This window comes from Stenella coeruleoalba (genome assembly GCF_951394435.1).
Source record: "Stenella coeruleoalba genome assembly, chromosome: 17".
Taxonomy (NCBI): domain Eukaryota; kingdom Metazoa; phylum Chordata; class Mammalia; order Artiodactyla; family Delphinidae; genus Stenella; species Stenella coeruleoalba.
The window spans coordinates 139197-160200 of NC_137163.1; the positions used below are offsets into that span (position 1 = coordinate 139197).

Here is a 21004-nt window from a genome sequence, read left to right on the forward strand (position 1 = left end):
ACCTTTATGAACATTTTTTAAATAAGTTGTGGAGGAGACAAAGAAAGCAGGGTGTGCTGAGAAGGTCCTCGAAGCATCAGCTGGGACCAAGATTGCTGGGATAGAGCTCACTCCCTGTTGTTAAAAGGTAAACTGAGGCATATTAAAATTTTTGAAGAGCTTATTTGAGCAAACATAGAACGGAATCGGGTAGCGCCAAACCAAAAGAGGTTAGGAGCCTCTGCCAACAGGAGCTAGGGAAGAGGGTTTTATAAAGAGGCAGAAGCAAAGCAAGGAAGTTGACGGGCCATAACTTAAGCAGTCGCCTTATTTGGAAAGCCTTGCTGGGGGCTCCTTAAGTAGCTACCAAGGCAGCAGAGCCACTGCAACCTTACGGCCTCCTTGTTTAATTACGTTAACACTGGCAACTGGCCAAAACCACCTGGGACGGTCCAAGAGTAGAGCCAAATCGGACGACCTTGGTCCTGAGCTTCAGTCCCGTGGCAGAGGGGACTCTGCCCCACAGGGGTGTGCGTGCTAGACGAGTTCCCCGTGGGAAGCTGACCTCACTCTCCGCGGAGTGGGAACCCTGCCCCTGATGCCGGCGCCTGCTACCCAGAGAATTACTGCCACATCCTCCCCGACTTCCAGCCTGAGGCCTCTCCCCAGACCACTTCTCCTGCCCCGCAGTCGGGGCACCGGCTCAGCCTGGCCAGTCCTCCCAGCCTGCCGAGCTCTTCCCTAGCCTCAGCCAACGTGCCACTTGGAAGGACACCAGCCCGTCCTTGGGGGGGCCAGCGGGTGCGGTAGGAAGCAGCGATGACCACCTCTTCCTTCCGCCCGCGCTAGTCCTCCCCGTCGGCCACAGCGTCGTCCTCGGACGCTCCAGCCCCGGACCGCGCGCCGCCCCCGAAGTGCGCAAAAACCAGCGCAGGGGGATGGGGAGGCGGTCGCCGCCACACACGACGACCACCGCCAGCCCGTGCCAGTCCCCGCCTCGGCGGGGTGACACCGGCTGCAGCAGGGCGGGGCCCGGCCGGGACGGCAGGCGGCCAGCAGGCCTGCCAGGGCCAGCAGTAAGGGGCCCACGCCGGAAGTGCGGCCTTGGGAGGCCCGGACGCGGCGTGGCCTCTCTAGGCGCGGTGGAGCCCGCGTCTCTCGATGGCTGCGGAGCGCGAGTCTCAGGCGTCAGTCAGGAGAAAGGCGCCGGGCAGGGAAGGCGGGGCCCGCGGCGGACTGGGAAGTGTCGCGCTCTAGGAGTGGTTGCCTGGGAGGCGTGGGCGGGGAGCCCTGGGAGGCGGGGCGCTCCGGGATTGGCGGGTGCGCAGACGGGGCGGGGTGTCCCCTTTGTCTGAGTGAGGTGCGGGCGGCCGCTTCCGCGCGTGAGGCTGCGACAGGGACGGTGAGTCGGGGCGCGGGCAGCACAGGGAACCTCTGCTCGCGCGGCGGGGGGCCGGGACCCTCCTCGCGGCCGGGCGCTTCCCACAAGCGCCCGCTGCCCTCTCCAGGCGCACTCCGAGCCCCGCCCCACTCTCGCCTCCGCCGGGCCCTCCCTCCCCGCTCCCGCGAAAGGCGAGCCCTGCCCAGCGGGTGGTCCTCGACCCCGCGAGCTCCAGCCTCTCGCGGCGCCCGGGGGAGGGCCGGGGTCGCGGGACCGCTGTCCGCGGGGGTCGCTCTCAGCGTCCCGGCGGCCTTGGCGTCTCTCTGGGAAAAGTGCTTCCTCCCGAGTTCCCCTCCCGCCTCCATTTTCCATCGAGGCTCGTTTCCCGGTTACTTTGTAAAAGCCCTTTTTCGTGAGCGCGACCAGCCTTTCCCAGAGTCCGCGGGTGTCTGCCTGCTGGAAGCTTGCCGGGCCGCTTCAGCGGGAGACGGCGTGCCGCCTTTTCAGCCGAGCCCTCGGTGTGCGCTGCCCTTGGCGTTTCCTTTCTCATCAGCTCGGTTCTTTAACCTACGTGTCTTCTCAAATTGTCATTTGACTCCGGTTATGGTGTTTTGTTCCGTTTTGAGATGGAAGATTTCGAGTGTTTAATGGTCAGATACTTACCCTCGAGGCTTTTGGCTTTGTGCTGTGTTTTAAAGGGCTTTCCCTATTCCAAGATTAGTTTTTAAATAAATTCTTGTTTTTCTCTGGTACTTGTGAAATGTTGGCTCCATCTGGAATCATTTTGGTGTGGGGCAAGTTGGGAATCCAGCTTATTTCTGACACAGCCTACTGAATAATTCATTTCTCCATTGATTTGGAAAATCACCTTTGTCACGTGTTAAGTTCTCCCAAGTCTTGGGCCCATTTCTAGGATTCGTGGTGCTTTGATGTGCAAAGGTTTTGATTTTCATGCGGCAGATCTGTGGATCTCTGCCCCCCAGACTTTATTCAGGTTCTTTTTATGATGTAATTTAAAAATTTATCTCTTATTCATTCATTAGCCGAATGCTTTCAGTATATGATATGAAATGATCTCATTTTTTTCCTGTCTTTTGTTTTGTTTTTTGTTTTTTTGTCGTATTTTTTTAATCTCTGCTTTTGCTTAGCTTTCTGGGAGATAAGTTGAGCCTTGTGCAAAGATCTAAGTTTAGACCCCTTGTCCAAGTGCCGGTTACTGGACCATCTTCCCCGGGATCCGTTTGTTTATAGACGTGGCCCTGCTCTGCCCCTTCTAGTCCAGGCCCGCTTGGCTCTCGGCACCACGGCTTTGTGGATACAGTGGGCAGAATTAGCATCACATTTCTAAGGTTTATTTTAACCTTGTTTCTTGTTGCCATCTGTGAGTAGAACCTTTTTCGCTGTGTATTTCCCAACTCCGTGTTGCTGGTGTGTAGGAAAGCTATCCGCGTGGATGCATGTTTGTGATCGTTTACTTCCGAAGGTTGCAGGGTTGCGCTTTGGGCTTAACGGGTGGCTCAGAAGTGCCTCTTTGGAAGGTGATTCCACCCTGGAGGGTGGGGCTCCGTGGAGTTAAAGAAGGAGGGGGCAGGCCTTCCAGCAGGAAAACCTGGGGGTGAGGACGGTGAGGATGAGGGGGGCGACTCTGGGACTGGGAGTGTGCCTGTCATGCCTGTCACTGTGGGCGGGGTCTTTGGAAGGAAGGCTCTTTTACATCAAGATCATCAGCAGTTCCAGCAAGAGCGATAAGTTACTAAAGCTTAGCTTACAAAACAAAATAATAACAAACGTTAAGTCCTAAGCTCTTTGCGTCTCTGCAGTCCCGTTTTTACTTCCTGTCCCTTAGTCACCGCCCGAGCCAGACCTCACTCGGAGGTCTCACTGCAGTGTGGCCACTGCTGCAGGGAATGTTGGCCTGTTCTGGTTTGTTTGGGTTATTCCTTGGCGGGAGTTCCAAAAAACGAAATTCCTGCATCTGAAGAACGACGGTGACCCGTGGGTGGGTGGGTGGGTGGGTCACTGTTGCGGGCACCCCCGGGGCAGGTGCTTTTTGTACTTGCCGCTGTGTTGGGGGCGGCGTTGCCTCCTTAGGCAGCTCCTCAGAGCCAGTTCTGACCCTTGGTGGTGGTGATTCCGGCTCTGGGGACCATCTAACCAGGACTTGTCCTGCCCACCTGTTCGCCCTTCCTGATGCCTGGAGCTCTGGGCATCGCGGCGGGGGTGGCCTGGTGAAAGCCAGGTTCGGTGCCCGGGTGGCTGTGTCCTGCCTGTGGTGTCTGTTAGCAGCCTGCAGTGCTTTCTGCACGTCTTTGCGTCTGGCACAGACTTGTTCCAGGAGACCCAGACCTTATCTACCAAAGGGCAAAAAAAATGAAAAACTAGTTAGTAGCACTTTTTAAATTTGTTTTCTTTATTTTTTATCAGGATGTAAGTGTCTTATTCCATTTGTCCTGCTACAACAAAGCACCACACACAGGGCAGCCTATGAAAACAACAGACATTGACTTCTCACAGTGAGGAGGCCGGATGTCCGAGGTCAGGGGGCCAGCAGGGGCTGGTGAGGCCCTCTTCCTGGCTGCAGACTTCCTGTGTCCTCCCGTGGAGGAAGGGGCAAGGGAGCTCTGTGGGGTCTCTTATCAGGGGGACTCCACCTTCATGACCGAAGCACTCCCAAAGGCCCCACCTCATAACACCCTCACATTGGGCATTAGGATTTCAACACAGACATATACATTTGGGGGACACGGACATTCAGACCAGAGCAACAAGCATACTTCAGGATACTTCACACTTTTTCCCTTTGGCAGTTTGCAGAGGTCATCCTAGGCAGAGGCCATCCTAGGTAGAGGCCTTTTGCTTTTGTGCTTCTCTGGGACTCACCGCAGGTGGGAATCTTGTCGCCTTCTCCCTCTCCGCCCCTCTGTGCCTCAGGCCCGCTGGGTTTGAGTTAATCCCATCGGGCGACGTGAGGCTTAGTCAAGTGCTCTCACCTGAGAGGAGGTGTGTCATCTCTCTGTCTTACTGGTGTGGACAAGGGCTCACACCCCCTCGTGGCCCTGAGGTCATTGTGAAACAGGAGCATCGTGGACACACTCCACATGCCATGCTTTGGCCGACCCGACCCGTCTGTCCACCGGGTGCAGTCTGAGTCGTGGCCTTAGCAGGTGCCGGACTGGTGTGTGGAAGGCCTGTGGCTTTGGCAGCGGCACCATCCTGAAGCCTCTGCTTCTGAAGCCGCACGACTCACGTGGGATTCGAGCTCAGGGGACGAGCCTCGAGCTTACTTTTAATTGAAACCACACACCTAGGCTCAGGACTTAATGAAGCTCAGGCTGTGTATGTCGGCGGTCCCTAACCTTTTTGGCACCAGGAGCCGGTTTCGTGGGAGACAGTTTTTCCACGGACAGGGTGGGGGGGGGGGTTCAGGCGGTAACGCCAGCGATGGGGAGAGGCAGGTGATGCTGTGCGACCCGGTCCGGTACCCGTCTGCGGCCTGGGGGTTGGGGACCCCTGCTCTATGTCTCAGCGCAGAAGGAATTCATAGTAAGAGGCAAAGTGATGGGTGAGAAGTGGAATTATTTAGAGAGGTACGCATTCCTCAGAATGTGGTCCGTCTCAAAAGGAGAGAGCGGCCCTGGAATACGGGGTGGTTACTTTTTATGGGCCGGCTAGTTTCATAGGCTAACTAGTAGGAGGGTTGTTCCAGCTTTTTCAGGGGAAGGGCAGGGGTCTCGGAACTGTGGGGCCCGTGGGTGTGTCATTTAGCTGATGTACTACAGTGAGCATATAATGAGGCTCTGGGGGGCGAGTCTTCCGCCGTCTTGGGCGTGGTTGGTTCTAACCAGTTTTTGTCATATCTGACATCTGTGTGTTCTTTAAGGATTGTGCTCTGCCCCCTCCCCTCCTGGTCTCTCGTCCCTCCCAGGAGGGTGTGCACTGCCTACGGATGTATCTGCTGCGTCTAAATATACCAGGTGACTTTCCCGCCTGAGAAAGAGCCTATCAGAAACTCCGCTTCCCCATTGCTGCCGGCAGCAGATGTTCGCCTTGCACTTGTTGCTGTTCTGAAGCGGGGAGTGTGGTCTCAGTGCTCCTGTAATTTCATACACTTATTCAGCAAACATTGAGCCACTGGCTGCTCTGCTGGGGCAGGAAGGGGGGTGTGAGAGCGACGAGGCAGAGGACCTCGGTGAGAGGAGGGGCCTCGGCGACAGGGTGACACGGCCAAGCACCAGCCGAGAGGCAGGAGCCACCCCAGCCAAGGGGCGGCCCGGGCAGGGTTGCGCACCCCAGGAACGGTGTAGGGGCGGGCTGGGGGTGGCCTTGGAGCCGAGAACAGTCACTGTGTTCCCATGGGGGGGGCAGGACAGGACGGTGCTGCCGCGGCCCAGGTTCAGGCCTGTGCGGCGGGAAGCAGCTCAGGTCACAGGCACGGGCTCGGGCAGGAGCTGGCCTGGCCCACGGCCTCGTGGCCGGCCACCAGCACCCGCTGGGGAGGCTGTGAATGGGGCGCCTGTGGCCGGGTATGGTCAGCCCGTAGTGCAAATGACTGTCCACCTCTGCTGGGTTCCCAGAGGACCAGAGCTGTGCCGTTACCAAAGGTCGGTACCCGTTTTCGGGTGAATTCTGGGGTACTTTTATTCACTCCTTGCATTCTAATCGAAGCCTCCGGTTGAAATTCTAATTAGAGTCGTGTTGCCTTTACACGCGCAGACACGCACGCACACACGTTTTGGGGGAGTGGGCGTTTCTGGTGGACGGAGGGGTGGGCGGGGAGGGCCAGCCTCTCTCCGCCAAGGCTTCTGCTCCCCAGAGGCAGCCACGGTCAGGAGTTCAGTGTGTATTTTCCTGAAAGTTGTGGTAAACGTACTCATCCACTGGACGTTTCACAAAGAAAGTGAGGTGGGGGCTCCCTGACATGCTCCCCCAGAGGCCCACAGTGTGCGGTGAGGCGTCCTGCTTGGTGAGCTGCCTGCCTGAGGGGGCTGACCTCATTCTTGCGTCGTTTTTCCCCGAGCAATCTGCCTGCTGGGCTTCTGTGTCCCTGTTGCGGACCCGCCTCGGCCTCCAGGTGATGTCAGCCCCATCGCCCTGCCAGGGGAGCTCTTGGTCCCCACTTCTGTGTGGCAGTTGGGGGGTGACAGATAGCTTACTTGGCCTGGCATTTCCCCAGAACCTGCCCACCGTCGGGCCTCCCTGTCAGGTGCTCAAACCAAATCCCTGGGTCACTCTGGACTCCCACCAGAACCCAACCCCCGCTGGAGCCGCCACCGGGGCAGGACCAGGCGTGGCCAGGGCATCGGTGGGCCACAGGAGGGCCTGGCATGGGGTCCCCACAGGAGTGCGGCCCTGGCAGGACTGTGCACGCCCAGCCTCTCTGGAGGCAGCCAGGCCCGGTGCCTCCCTGGATGACAGCTTGGCTCCTGTGAGGACGCGCTCACCCGGGCCTGTGCGCGCACTGCAGGCCGTGCCAGGTGAGCTGGGCAGACGGCCCACTGCCCTAGGGGTGCACCGCGTCCCCAGGTGTCTCAGGTGGGACCTTCCTGGGCCCGAGAGCTCGGGGTCCATCTGTGCAGCTCTGGGACTGGAGTCAGAGTTCACGGGGGGCCCAGCTGGGCCCGTCATGTGCTCCCTGCTCTTCCTCAGTCCCACAGGCTCCTCCGATTTCCATCTTCCTCAGATACCCCAGGGACCAGGTGATGGCAGCGGCCAGGCTCCTGCCGCCACCGGCGGTGCCCCAGGTGAGTTACCCCGAGGCCCGCGCAGCGCCACGCCGGGGGCTCCTGGTGGCAGCCTAAGCATCACTGCATCCTGGATGCTGCGGCCCCTTCCTGTCACTGCCCCGCATCCCTGAGCCTATCCCCACACCCCCATGCTGCTTGCACCCACCTCATCTCGGATGGAGACACTCAGTCGACCTGCAGCAGCCCCTGTCATTCCAGGCCAAGGTGACCTTCGAGGACGTGGCCGTGCTCCTCTCCCAGGAGGAGTGGGACCGCCTGGGCCCTGCTCAGCGGGGCCTCTACCGACATGTGATGATGGAAACCTACGGGAACGTGGTCTCCGTGGGTAAGGCCCCTCTGCAGGCCTCGTCTGTCTGTGTGCTCTGCCCAGGGCGGGGTTAGGGTGCTCACAGATGCTGTGTAGACAAAAGGCCTTCCCTCCCCATGAGCAGGAATTCCAGGATCCAAGCCCGAGGTGATCTCGCAGCTGGAGCGAGGAGAGGAGCCGTGGGTCCTGGACAAACAGGGAAATGAGGGGCGCCGGGGCCTGGGCACTGGCCGCTCAGGTGAGTGGGGAGCCGCCTTCCTGCACCAAGGGCTGAGCACCTGCGAGTGCTGATGGGAGGTGGCCGGAGTGGCTTCCTCCTGGGGTCTGATTTGGCAGAGGGACCCTGCGGGCAGGTGGGGCCAGGCAGGGAGTGAGCACAGAGGCGAGTGCAGCCTGGTGGTGGGTTGGGCCCAGGCAGAGCAGGGAGAGCACCCATGGTGCCCGGGCCCCTGCCGGTCCCCGTTCTGATGGGACATCCAGAGTTTGAGGGATACCTGGTTGGTTGAGGGAAGAAGGAAGCACCCTCAGTGTAGAAAGGAAGTTTCTTAACCTGGTAGGTAGTGGGGCCGGGGCTATTTGAGATGGGGAGCCTACCATCCACGGCCACGTGGCGCCGTCCGGCCGTCCCACCCAGAATAAGGCAGGACAGACGGAACACAGCAACAGGGTTGAAGCTACAGAACTGGAAAGAAGTCGTTGAAAATCATATGATTTTCTCTTGTAAGATTGACTAGAATTCACAAGAGAGTTTGCTAGGTACAGAATCAGTTTTATTTCTATTTATCAACACCAAAGGTATGATTTTTTTTTCTAGTTTTATTGAGATATAATTGACATGACGTTACAAGTTGAAGGTGTAGCGCATAATGATCTGACTTAAATATGTCGTGAAATGATAACCACCATGAGTTTCGGTAACATCCACCATCTCATATAGGTACAGCAGCAAAAGAGAAAAAAACTTTTTTAAAAATGTGATTTTCTTAAAGATAACATTTACAGCAGCATCAGAGAGGTGATGTGTCCAGTAGTTAATCTAACAGACGAAGTACCAGACTTTATGGAGGAAAGTGTAGAAGGGAGGGTGCTGGCAGATGCGTCCAGTCCTGAGGGCAGTGGCCAGCAGTTGCTTTAGGGCGGGGTGGGGGTGGGCGACATCCAGTGAAGGACAAGGACAGGAGTCTCAGGGAACCTCAGCCAGCCTGCCCTGCAGGACGTGGCCCCTCTGGCTGTGAGGACAGCACGGCACCAATCCCATGGCTGCTCCACTCCAGGTCTCTAGGTACTGTGTGGAGGGGCACCAGGTGTTACAGACAGCCCGCCTCTTACTGACCCGCAGAATCAGGTATCCTCAGAGGAGCAGTGACTTCACTGGACCCGGAGGAATGCGATTTTCCAGGGAATGTAGAAAAGGCACAGCATCATGTTGAGCAAATCTTTGACTGCAGCTGCAGGGGGCAAGAAAACAGCTGCCCCCAACCAGACCTGGGTCCCTGGTGGACCAGCTGTGCTTTCACGTGATGGAGGTCTTAAGACGAGTGCCCTTCAGATCTGATGCCAAAGAGACCGCCGTTCTCCAAGAGCATGGTGGGTTGGAGAGAGAAGCTTTCGCACAGAAGCACCTGCTCACTCTGCCCCCCACCCGCAGGCCCCAGAGGACGGGGTCTGAGAGATGAGGGGTGTGCACAGAGCAGGAGCTGCCTGCTGCAGCCCGGGCCGCCACCATGTGCCTCAGCCTCGCCCGGCGGCTCCTCAAAGGGAGAAGCGTGTGCGCCTGCCTGGCCCTGCTGTCTTAACCCAATGAATTGCACTTTCGTCTTGTAACAGCAAATGAGAGGATTTTCCACTCTTGGGAGAGGCATTGGTTTTGTTGTCCCTTCAACTCTCTGTTCCTTTTGCAGACAACTTCACGTATGACCACGTGACAGCTTGTGTGCAACAAGACAGCACGTCCTGTCCCTGGGGTGAGTGTGTGTCTCATCTTCTTTTCGATCCAGTGCAAAACCCCTGACGTGTCTGGCTCGTGGTTCACAAGAACACGAGGAGGTTCCCAGGCTGCTGTGATGCAGCGTGTGTGTTCTCATTACACAGCACACACAGTCTCTACAGAGTGCCGGTGGGGGGGTTAAATTAAAAAATTGGTTTCGGTGGACTTGCTTTTTCCCCTTTATTTGTCTTGTTGTTGCTGTACACTTGAAACAACGATGAAGCTGCCATCCTGAGAGTGTGGGGCAAGAGGCAGCCCATCCCCGCATTCACGGCAGCCTGGGTCTGTTGTGCGCTGTGTTTGTGCCATGGATGATGGAGGGAGTTACCTCCTGAAATGTTCAATTATTCTTCACCATTAAAGTCGTCTTTCTTGTCTTGTTACTCTGGCATCAGGCCAGAAGCCACCCATTCAGGAAGCTTCAAACATTAGAAATGATACTTTTCCATGCAAATGAGTAATTATTTCTTTGACCTACCAGCTTTACTCTGTGATGATGAGGCTCATAAGTGAAAAAAAAAAGAACTAAAACTTGTTTTCTGCTTAAAAAAAACCATAGTATAAGTTTTTAAGAACATGTAAAAATCTTATTAAACAGATGACAGTGAATTCAGATATTTAAATGAAGAACCTATCGAATACCGTTACCATTTATGAGTACAGTGCACACTTAATAAATAAATTGCTCTGAAGAGAATAAAATATGAAGAAACACCCAATAAGAAAAATGGGCACAAAACTTGAACAGGTTCTAATAGAAGAGAACCAACGGAGAGGCCAGATGGGAGGGTGGCAGCCGCCTGCAAGCCAACAGAAGAGGCCTCAGAATGAAATCTACCTTGCTGGCACCTTGATCTTGGGCTTCCCAGCCTCCTGTGGTTTGAGCCCCCCAGTCTATGATATTTTGTGAGGACACCAAGCCAACTGAGATAGCCCCAGGATCCCTGCCCTCTGATCCCTGCTATACATGCCCTGCATAATCCGCAGGACTGTGGTTATGTGTTTTATGATTAGGTTATGTGAAATGGCCCTGTTGCCTTTAACGAACAGAGAATGCTCTAAATCTGGGTCTGGAGGTCAGAGACAAGTCAAATTCAAAGCAGGAGGAGGGAATTCCCTGGCAGTCCAGTGGTTAGGACTCAGCACTTTCACTGCCTTGGCCCAGGTTCAGTCCCTGGTCAGGGAACTAAGATCCCACAAGCTGCTCTGTGTGGCCAAAAATAAATTTATTAATTAAAAAAAATTTTTTAAAGCAGATGGATTTGATGCATCATTGCTGCCTTAAAGATGCAGGTAGGAGCAGAGAGTGACCCCCAGGCAGCATCCAGCAGGGAAATGGTCGCCTCGGCCCTGCAGCTCCAAGGAGCTAAATGCTGCCAACAATAAAAAAGAGCTGAGCCTTCACACAGGATTTCAGACTGGCTGACACTTTAGCTCAGCCTTGTGATACCCTGAGCAGAGAACCCATCCCCGCCATACAGAATCGTGGCCTACAGAACTGTAAGCTAATAAATACAGTTCCCAGTGCTCACACAAGGCTGGGAACACTGTCTCTTCCCACCAGCAAGAGTGGAAAACCTTGTAACTCACAAGGCCTCATCAGGTAGAGTACTGAGTAGGGTCTTGCCTCACTAATTGGGGGGAAATAACCTTAAACACTGCCCTGGTCAGACTGAACAGAGTTGAAAGGCAAGAACCGTACAGTTTCCAAGTAACTTAGCCACATATTAGAACAAAGCTCAATAATGTTTATAAAAATTCAGAAGTATCCAGCACCAAGCAAGGGGAAATCCATGATGTCCAGCATCTAACCAGAGATAACAAGAAGCAAGAAAATACAGCCATGATTAGAAGAAGAACCAGTCAAGTGAAACTGACCAGAAATGACAGGGATGATAGAATTGGGAGACAAGGATATTAAAACAGAATAAATTCCATATGTTCAGGGAGCTACAGGAAATAGTGTATTAGGTAGAGGCATGGAAGATTATTTTTTTTAAACCCAAATCTAATTTCTAAAGATGAAAACAACGATGAGATGAAAAATTCACTGAGTAAAATCAGTGGCAGATTAAACATTGCAGAAGAAAGGATTAGTGAACTTGAAAACAAAGGCATGGAAACTTTTGAAAAGGAAACAGGACAAAGGCTAAAAAAGATTGAAGAATATCGGTGAGCTGTGGGAGAACCTGAAATAGCCTGATATATATCATTGATGGGAACAAAGCAGGAAAAATATTTGAAGAAGTAACAGTTGAAGTTTTTCCAAATTTGATGAAAATTATAAACTCAGAAATCTAAGAAGCTCAAGGGACCCTATGCATAATAAACATGAATAAAATTACACTAAACCACATCATGATTAAATGTTGACAACTGGTGACAGAGAACATTTTAAAGGCAGCCAGAGAAAAAGACACATCGCATAGAGAGAAGCAGGGGCCAAAGGCAGACTGACTGACAGACTGTACTTCCTTCCTTCCTTCCTTCCTTCCTTCCTTCCTTCCTTCCTTCCTTCCTTCCTTCCTTCCTTCCTTCCTTCCTTCCTCCCTCCCTCCCTCCCTCCCTCCCTTCCCTCTCTTCCCTCCCTTCCCTTTCTTTCAATATTTATTTATTTATTTGCACCAGGTCTTAGTTGTGGCTTGCCAGCTCCTTGGTTGCAGCTTGCCAGCTCCTTAGTTGCAGCACATGGGCTCCTTAGTTGTGGCATGCATGTGGGATCTAGTTCCCTGATCAAGGATTGAACCCAGGCCCCCTGCATTGGGAGCGTGGAGTCTTAGCAATTGTGCAGGCGGCCACTTTCTTGCTGTGTGTTCACTTGACTCTCTGTGCCTGAGGAGACATAAGGACACTGTTCTCATCACTGTGGCCTGCCCTGATGACCTCAACTAGCCCTAAGCACTTCCCAAAGGCTCCACCTCCAAATACCATCACACTGGGGGTTAGGGCTTCAGAATACGAATTTGGGAGGACACAAATTTTCAGTCCTTAACAACTTCCTTGTTCCTTCTTCCCCAATTTTATGATACTGTCCTAAGTTTTATATATGTTGTAAAACCACAATACGTAACTACTGTTTTTGCTTTAGACAGTTGCCTTTTAGAGTGACTTAGCAAACTTTTTCATAGTCTTTTATAAAAATTTACCTTCATTTTAACCATTTCCAAAAACCGTCATTTCTTTGTGCGATTCCAAGTTTCTGTCAGGTATATTTTTTCCCCATGAAGAACTTCCTTTAACATTAATGTGGATTTCATGGTTGGAAACTCTGTCCATTGGTTTCTTTCTTTTCAAAAAATTATCTTTTTTTTTTGAAAGGTATTTTTTGCTGGGCACAGAGTTGTAAATTCACAAGTGTTTTCCTCTCAGCACTCGAAGGATGTCCGTGCATTGTCTTCTGACGTGAAGGTTTCTGATGACGAGTCTGCTGTATTTCTTACTTTCGTTCCTCTGTGTTCTCTGTGGTTTTTTTTTCCCTGCAGCTGCGTCTAAGATTTTCTCCTTCTCTTTGGTTTCTAGGAGTTTGAATAGGAAACATGTTTATGTTTCTTTGATCTTGGATCTGTGTTTTGATATCATCCGTTATTGTTGGAAAAATCCCAGCCATTATCTTTTCAGATGTTTTACTTCCTTGTCCTCTGTCTTCTCCTGGGATTCTAACAATGTGCAAGTTGGGCTGTTCAGTATTGACCCACAGCTCTGTTTAGTGTTGTTTTTATTGTTTACTGTTCATTTTTCTCTTTGTGTTTCAGTTTGAATAATTTCTGTTGACCTATCTATAAGCTCCCTGGTCGTTTCCTCAGCTGGGTTGAGTCTAATGAGGAGCACATCAAAGGCATCCTTTACCTCTGTCGCTGCGTCTTGTGTCTGATCATGCAGGTCCCCATGCAGTTCCAACACACGGGTCACCTGTGAGCCTGGCGTATTGCCGCTTAGTGTCTTGATTGTGTGTGCGTGTGTGTGTGTGCGTGTGTGTGTGTGTGCGCACGCATGTGCGTGCACTCACACAACCTTCTCTTTTTTGGTATCTCTTACTTTTTTATTGAATGGCAGCCATCACTCATGGGACAGCGAAAGAGGCAAACTGTCTGTCTGGAAGCACAGCCTCTCCTGCTCAACTTAGTGTGCAAGGCAGAGTCAGTTCAGTCAGGAGCTGGGCTGGGTTCTTTTGTGCCCATAGTTGCCTTCAGGGCGCCACCAGATGCAGATTCCACAGGCACTTCCTCGTGCAGGGCGGGGGCGCTCAGTCTCCCGTGTGTCTCTGTACCTCAGAGGCTTCCTCCGCCCGCAGTAGCCTGCTGTGGCTTGTTGCTCAGCACTTGTTAGACTTGGGGAAGCAGGGATGGAGCCACCCCTGCTGTCCTGGTCGGTCCTTGGGCTCAGCCCTCCCCCAGCTGAAGGAGGTCCTAACTGTCTGGGCCCAGGGTCGTTTCCTGCCCCTTGCCCACCCCACCCCCCAAGCACAGGGTAGTCTTCCCTTCCCCCAGCCCTGATTTTCATCTGTCCCCAGAGTGTCAAGTTTGCTTACCCTCCCCCAGTGACTCACAACTTTTGTTCTGTAGAGAAGGCTCCCCCCCTTTCAGACCTGAACCCCCAAGGGAGGCTCCCTGTGCTCCTACCCCCAGGGGCGGTCCATGGAGCTGCGCCCTCGTGTCCATGCTCCCAGGGGCTCTTTGTCAATCTGTTGAAGTTTTAGCTGGAGTCTCCGAGCCTCTTGTGTGGTGGCCCTGCCTTCCATCTTCCTCTCACCCTCCCTTCAGCCGTGGGCCACCCCACACACCTGTCTCCAAGCACCTGTCTTTCCCTGGATTTCAGCTCAGTTGGTTATTATTGTGACATTAGTTCTGTGATGAATTCAGAAAAGTTAAGATTTTGTAGATTGTCTGGCTTTTTCTTGCTGTCGGGGTGGAAGAGATGCTCTTTCCAGGTTTCTAGCCCCTGGGGGAAAGCCGTTAACAAAATGATATAATAATACGTGTTGTCTTAAATAATACAATAACGACATTAATGGTAGAAGAACATGGGAATCACAGCTGGATTGGTCAGTGCAGTCACGAGACTTTGCCAGATTGAGGTTGTGTTCTTCTGAGGGTCCCGGGGAGGGGCCCCCACTGTCTCTGATGAAGAGGCAGTGCTTGGAAGCAGAGGGCGGTGACTGTTTGGCAACAGGAACAAGGGCTTGGACACTGGGGTTGGAAGAGGAAGAGAAGAACAGAAGAGGGGCTTCCCTGGCGGTCCAGTGGTTAAGACTCCACGCTTCCAATGCGAGGGGTGCAGGTTTGATCCCTGGCCAGGGAACTAAGATCCCACGTGGCACATGGTGCGGCCAGAAAACAAGGGAATCAGAAGAGAGGCGTGGGTCCTGAAGGCCCCCGGCTGCAGGGGGAGGAGCCAGGCTCCCTTCTGGACTTTGGATGCGGATGTGCTGGTGGCCCCTCCAGATGAAGCGGCCTGGCTGCAGGCAGACACCCACCTGAGCCCTGGAGAGCAGTGTGGGTGGGGAAGCCAGGATGTCCCCGTGTCGGGGGCAGCTGAAGCTCGGGGTGGGGCCCCAGCCTCTACACCACTGTGGGGGCCCCTCGCCCTCAGTGTGACTTCTTTAAGGAGCTTTGGGTAAGTCTCCCCAGCCCTGGTCCTGCCTCTTCCGAGATGACCCTCTGCTGAGGGTTTGCTGCAGTCGGGCTGCCACCATCCTTTTTTTTTTTTTTTTTTTAATGTTTTTTGGGGTTTTTTAAAATAAATTTATTTTATTATTATTTTTTTTTTTTGTGGTATGCGGGCCTCTCACTGTTGTGGCCTCTCCCGTTGCAGAGCACAGGCTCCAGATGCACAGGCTCAGCGGCCATGGCTCACGGGCCCAGCCGCTCCGCGGCATGTGGGATCTTCCCGGACCGGGGCACGAACCCGTGTCCCCTGCATCGGCAGGCGGACTCCCAACCACTGCGCCACCAGGGAAGCCCATTTATGTTTACTTTTGACTGCGTTGGGTCTTCGTTGCTGCCCACGGGCTTTCTCTAGTTGCGGCGAGCCGGGGCTACTCTTCGTTGTGGTGCGCGGGCTTCTCGTTGCAGTGGCTTCTCTTGTTGTGGAGCACAGGCTCTAGGCACGCAGGCTTCAGTAGTTGTGGCGCACGGGCTTAGTTGCTCCGCGGCATGTGGGATCTTCCCGGACCAGGGCTGGAACCCGTGTCCCCGGCATTGGCAGGCGGATTCTCAACCACTGTGCCACCAGGGAAGCCCCTGCCTCCATCCTTTTGCAAGAAGTATTAGCGTTTAGTATGTCTAAGTCCCTCCAAGGTAACCATTTCCTGGATGTCACAAGACATCACAGGTCAAATCAAGCACATGTTGACCCCGTTGGCACAAATCTCTTTCCAAACACTTCAGTCAAAGACTACCTTAGAAGCTCCCTTGCTTGGTGGAGGGACTGCTTGGGTTCCGAGCCCATTATTTTCCAAGGGTCCTGGTTGGGGTTTGAGGGAGCCCTGTCTTTTCAAACCAAGTTCTGAGTGAATTAAAAAGTAAAACTTATATCTCAATAATGCTGTTACCACCAAAAAAGAAAAGAAAAGAAAAGCTGATGGGACTTGAAAATATTCTTACTACAGAAAAAGCAGTTTGGTGACAACATGCCTGGTTGCCATTCAGTATGCTTCCTAATCGGAAACTCCAGAAAGACCTTTAACCACCAGATTCAGGCAGGGAGGGGCTTCTGGGTCTTCACTGTGAAGCAGAATGCAGGTCCCCTGAGCTGAGAAGTCCCAGAGGAGGGGAGGGAGAGGCAGGCACCACGGGCACGCACATTGGTGCCATTCTAGCTCGTGATCTCCTGGTGTTTCTGGGATAGCATTTGTCAGTCTGCTTTCCCCAAGGGCTGCCGGCCCTGGCACCTGTCACAGGCCCCAGGAGTGTTCTGTGTGGCAAGGGAGTGAGAGTTCCCTCCTCGGATCTTCCTCGGCCCCCGGGGCTTCTCACGCTGGCATGTCCCTCAGTGACCGCCGTTTTTAACACTGTCCCCAGCGAGGCCTTTGGGAAGCTAGAGGCAGCAGCACAGTGGGTGCTGAGATGGCCACTGGGAGGATCGTGGGAGAACTGGCTCCGTCCTGTCCCCCATCTCGTGCCGTCACAGCCCTGCCTCGGGCCAGCTCCACCTGCTGAGTGTCCTTGATGGACATTGCTCTGAGCAGGCCGTCCTCCAGGACAGTCCTGTCTCCTGGTGATGTCAGTTCAGCGGCTCTGTCTCCGAGATTTAAAAAAATGTCCTTGGCACCCCCTGCTCCGCCCACTCAGCCTACAGAGCCCCTGACCTGACTGTAGAAACATCCCCTGGCGTTCTCTGCCACCCTCACTGACACCTGAAAGCCCTGTCTTGTCCCCCAGGAAGCAGTCTTCTGGACACGCACGCAGTGCTCACGCATCTCCCTAGCAGCCCCCTTCCCACCCACCACGGTCCTAGGTGTGGTCCTGCCTCGATTCCACCTCCAATGGCCTCTGGACACTCCAGGGAGGGCGGGGCTGGGGTGGCAGTGGGCTCTGACCTCGTGTGCCCCTCACAGGGGCCCTCGGACTGGAGCCGGCCTTCTCTCCAGCCACACGGTTGGCCTGGGCACCTTTTGTGCCACCTGCTGGTGGCTTCTCAGCCACGGGCATTCAGGGGCCTCCCTGCTCCAGTGAAGCGCCTTCAGGGCGGCAATTGCTCTGCAGTTTCAAGTGCGTTTAACACACTCACTTTGGTTCTGTTTTTTCAGGCTGTGAAAACACGGAGCGGGACCAGAGCAGAGCCTTGAGTCTGAGGCCGCTCACTTCACAGGAAGCACCAACGGCTCTGAGGAAAACGCCAGCCGAGTGGAGTGACCAGGGAAGCTGCGAGCCCGAGGAGAGCTTCTGTCTGAGTCCCAGCCACGCCGGCCCCCCTGAAGGCCGGGCCTTGAGTCAGGGCATGCCTGTCGCTCAGCGACCAGCCGTTCCTGGCGGGGAGAGACCCTACCGGTGCGTGGAGTGCGGGAAGTGCTTTGGGCGGAGCTCCCACCTCCTCCAGCACCAGAGAACCCACACCGGGGAGAGGCCCTACGTGTGCGGCGTGTGCGGCAAGGCCTTCAGCCAGAGCTCGGTCCTCAGCAAGCACAGGAGGATCCACACGGGCGAGAAGCCCTACGCGTGTCACGAGTGTGGAAAGGCCTTTCGAGTGAGCTCAGATCTGGCTCAGCATCACAAGATCCACACGGGGGAGAAGCCACATGAGTGTCTCGAGTGTCGCAAGGCCTTCACACAGCTCTCCCACCTGCTCCAGCACCAGCGCATCCACACCGGGGAGAGGCCCTACGTGTGCGGCGTGTGCGGCAAGGCCTTCAACCACAGCACTGTGCTGCGCAGCCACCGGCGGGTGCACACCGGGGAGAAGCCGCACGCGTGCGCGGAGTGTGGCCGCGCCTTCAGCGTGAAGAGGACGCTGCTCCAGCACCAGCGGGTCCACACCGGGGAGAAGCCCTACGCCTGCGGCGAGTGTGGCCGCGCCTTCAGCGACCGCTCCGTCCTCATCCAGCACCACAGCGTGCACACAGGCGAGAAGCCCTATGAGTGCAGCGAGTGCGGCAAGGCCTTCCGGCACCGCTCCACCCTCCTGAACCACGAACGTATCCACACCGAGGAGAAGCCCTATGGCTGCTACGCATGCGGCAAGGCCTTCGTGCAGCACTCCCACCTGACCCAGCACCAGCGGGTCCACACCGGCGAAAAGCCCTACGTGTGCAGCGAGTGTGGCCACGCCTTCAGTGCCCGCAGGTCCCTGGTCCAGCACCAGCGGGTCCACACGGGTGAGAGGCCATTCCGCTGTGCACAGTGCGACAAGGCCTTCAGCCTGAAGGCCACGCTGATCGTGCACCTGAGGACCCACACAGGCGAGAGGCCCTATGAGTGTAGCCGCTGCGGCAAGGCCTTCAGCCAGTACTCGGTGCTCGTGCAGCACCAACGCATCCACACAGGCGAGAGGCCCTATGAATGTGGGGAGTGCGGCCGCGCCTTTAACCAGCACGGCCACCTGATCCAGCACCAGAAGGTACACAGGAAGCTGTGACCTTGGCCGCACGCGAACCTGCACTTGGGAACTTGGGCACCCGGCCCCAGGAAGCCTCCAGTCCAAGGGAGGTGCCCGTCAGCGTCACCAAGTATCACTGAGAAGGGAAGTACTGACATGTCTCTGGAAGAACTTCAGAGGATGCCTCATTTTTTTCTCTCAACTTCTTGAGGTTACACTGCAGAGTAATTACACAATTGTAGAGAATTTTGGTGAAGACAGTTACAATTCATTATTTAACGTTAGTTTATTAGAAGTGAGGAAGTAAAGGAAGTTACTGTCACAGTAAAACTTCCTCACACTCCAAATAGAGGGTTTTTTCTTAGAACATTATATGCCTTTTTCCTAAACTCAACAACTGTTCTGAGTATTGCACTTAAAATTAGAATGTTGGACGATATTTTCAGTATTCTGTTAAGCACTACAATACTGTGTGGATAAAATGACATAAAAAAGATTGTCACTAAGTGTCGTAATGTATTATGGCTGAAAATCCTGTGTGTGTGGAACCACTTGTTTTGTATGAAAACCGGGTGGCGGGGGGGTGGGGGGGCGGGACTCTAAAGATTAATTAGTGAGAAATTATGTAAATTTAGAAAACCCTTTATCTACTCCTTTAACTTTTCAAGATCAGAAGGGAGGTCCTAACTTACTTATTAGTGAAGATTCAACTCAAAAATGGATCTTTTCCTCAAAACCTGTGCACAGAAATCATGGGATGTCTTGGGCATCTGGGCCCATGTAGGCTTAGGAGGCCTCTTCACACTCAGAGCCCAGACCTTACAGCTGCTACACCACGTGGGTGCCTCTTTATACACTATGGTGTTTCCCAAAAATAGTGTTACTAAAAAGACAGTTCTTCGGCACATACTTTTTTTTTTTTTTTTTTGCGGTATGCGGGCCTCTCACTGCTGCGGCCTCTCCTGCTGCGGAGCACAGGCTCCGGATGCACAGGCTCAGTGGCCATGGCTCACGGGCCCAGCCGCTCTGCGGCATGTGGGATCCTCCCGGACCGGGGCACGAACCCATGTCCCCTGCATCGGCAGGCGGACTCTCAACCACTGCGCCACCAGGGAAGCCCCTGGCATATACTTTTAAAACAAAATTCTCAAATAGCTTTTTGTTTAATCTTTCTGATATTTCTTTTGCTATGACTGAGGGTTTTCTTTCATTTTTTACTCCTAGTTCCAAGAGAGTCTAGTATTCACTGTCGTATACTGTAATCTAGTTTATTCATAATTTTTAAAAGTTTTTTCTCTCTATTGAGAACATATCAGCTTCTCAGGAAAAATCAAGGACCAGAGTGTTGATCACTTTTTTTTTTTTTTTGGCTGTGTTGTGTCTTCGTTGCTGCACGTGTGCTTTTCTCTAGTTCTGGTGCGCGGGCTTCTCATTGCAGAGCACAGGCACCAGGCGCACGGCCTTCGTTAGTTGTGGCACACGGGCTCAGCAGCTGTAGTTCTTGGGCTCTATAGCACAGGTTCAGTAGTTGTGGCGCATGGGCTTTGTTGCTCCACAGCATGTGGGATCTTCCCAGACCAGGGCTCGAACCCTTGTCCCCTGCATTGGCAGGTGGATTCTTAACCACTGTGCCACCAGGGAAGTCCTAGAGTGTTGATCCTTAGGTCCACAGCAATCACTGATGCAGGTGAAAGCTTGTTTTCCCCTCTCTGCAGGCACTGCTGAGAGGAGCTTACATCACTCAGGTGTAACATGAGAGAGGAACTGAGATCACAGGAAAGCTACCAAACTTTTTGACTCAGTCCATGACTGGCATCCGACTCCCAGTGCTACTCAGCTGAGCCCACCACTACTCAGGACACAATTCCTAATCGTGTGGAAGTCAGAGTAAGAAACAGTCATGTTCCAAGACAATGCTGCCCACTCTCACCACCTCTATTCAACATAGTACTGGAAGTCCTCGCCACAGCAATCAGACAAGAAAAAGAAATAAAAGTCATCCAAATTGGAAGGGAAGAGGTAAAGTTGCCATCATTTGCAGATGATCTGAATACTATTGGGTGGGCCAAAATGTTCATTCGGCTCTTTCTTTAAGATGGCTCAGTAGCACTTAATTGTCTTTAACTTCATTAAAAACAATTTTGTTAGCCTGTATGTGACAGCTGTCATATCAGCATGCATTTAAAAAAAGACGTATCAAAACTCTTGAATTTCTGTGTAGCCATTTTAATATTGAAGATGGAAGAAAAAGAGCAACATTTTCAGCATATTATGCTTTATTATTTCAAAAAAGGTAAAAACACAACCTAAATGCAAAAAAAGATTTGTGCAGTGTATGGAGAAGGTGCTGTGACGGACCGAACGTGTCAAAAGTGGTTTGCAAAGTCTGGTACTGGAGATTTCTCGCTGGATGATGCTCCGTGGTCGGGTAGACCAGTTGAAGTTGATAGTGATCAAAAAGAGAACATTAATTGAGAACAGTCAATATTATACCACACAGGAGATAGCCAACATACTCAAAATATCCAGATCAAGCGTTGAAAATCACTTGCACCAGCTTGGTTATGTTCATC

The 21004-nt window shown here is 53.4% G+C and overlaps 1 protein-coding gene across 1 annotated transcript; it reads left to right on the top strand.

Moving 5' to 3' along the window:
* Positions 1 to 1373: 1373 nt before the first annotated feature.
* On the top strand, positions 1374 to 19048 carry ZNF250 (zinc finger protein 250). The gene is made up of 6 exons (XM_079901563.1): positions 1374 to 1381; positions 7041 to 7101; positions 7303 to 7429; positions 7536 to 7649; positions 9313 to 9375; positions 17146 to 19048. Exons 2-6 carry the CDS (start codon positions 7060 to 7062, stop codon positions 18468 to 18470), a joined length of 1671 nt encoding a protein of 556 aa, XP_079757689.1. The 5' UTR covers positions 1374 to 1381; positions 7041 to 7059; the 3' UTR covers positions 18471 to 19048.
* The last annotated feature ends 1956 nt before the right edge of the window (positions 19049 to 21004 follow it).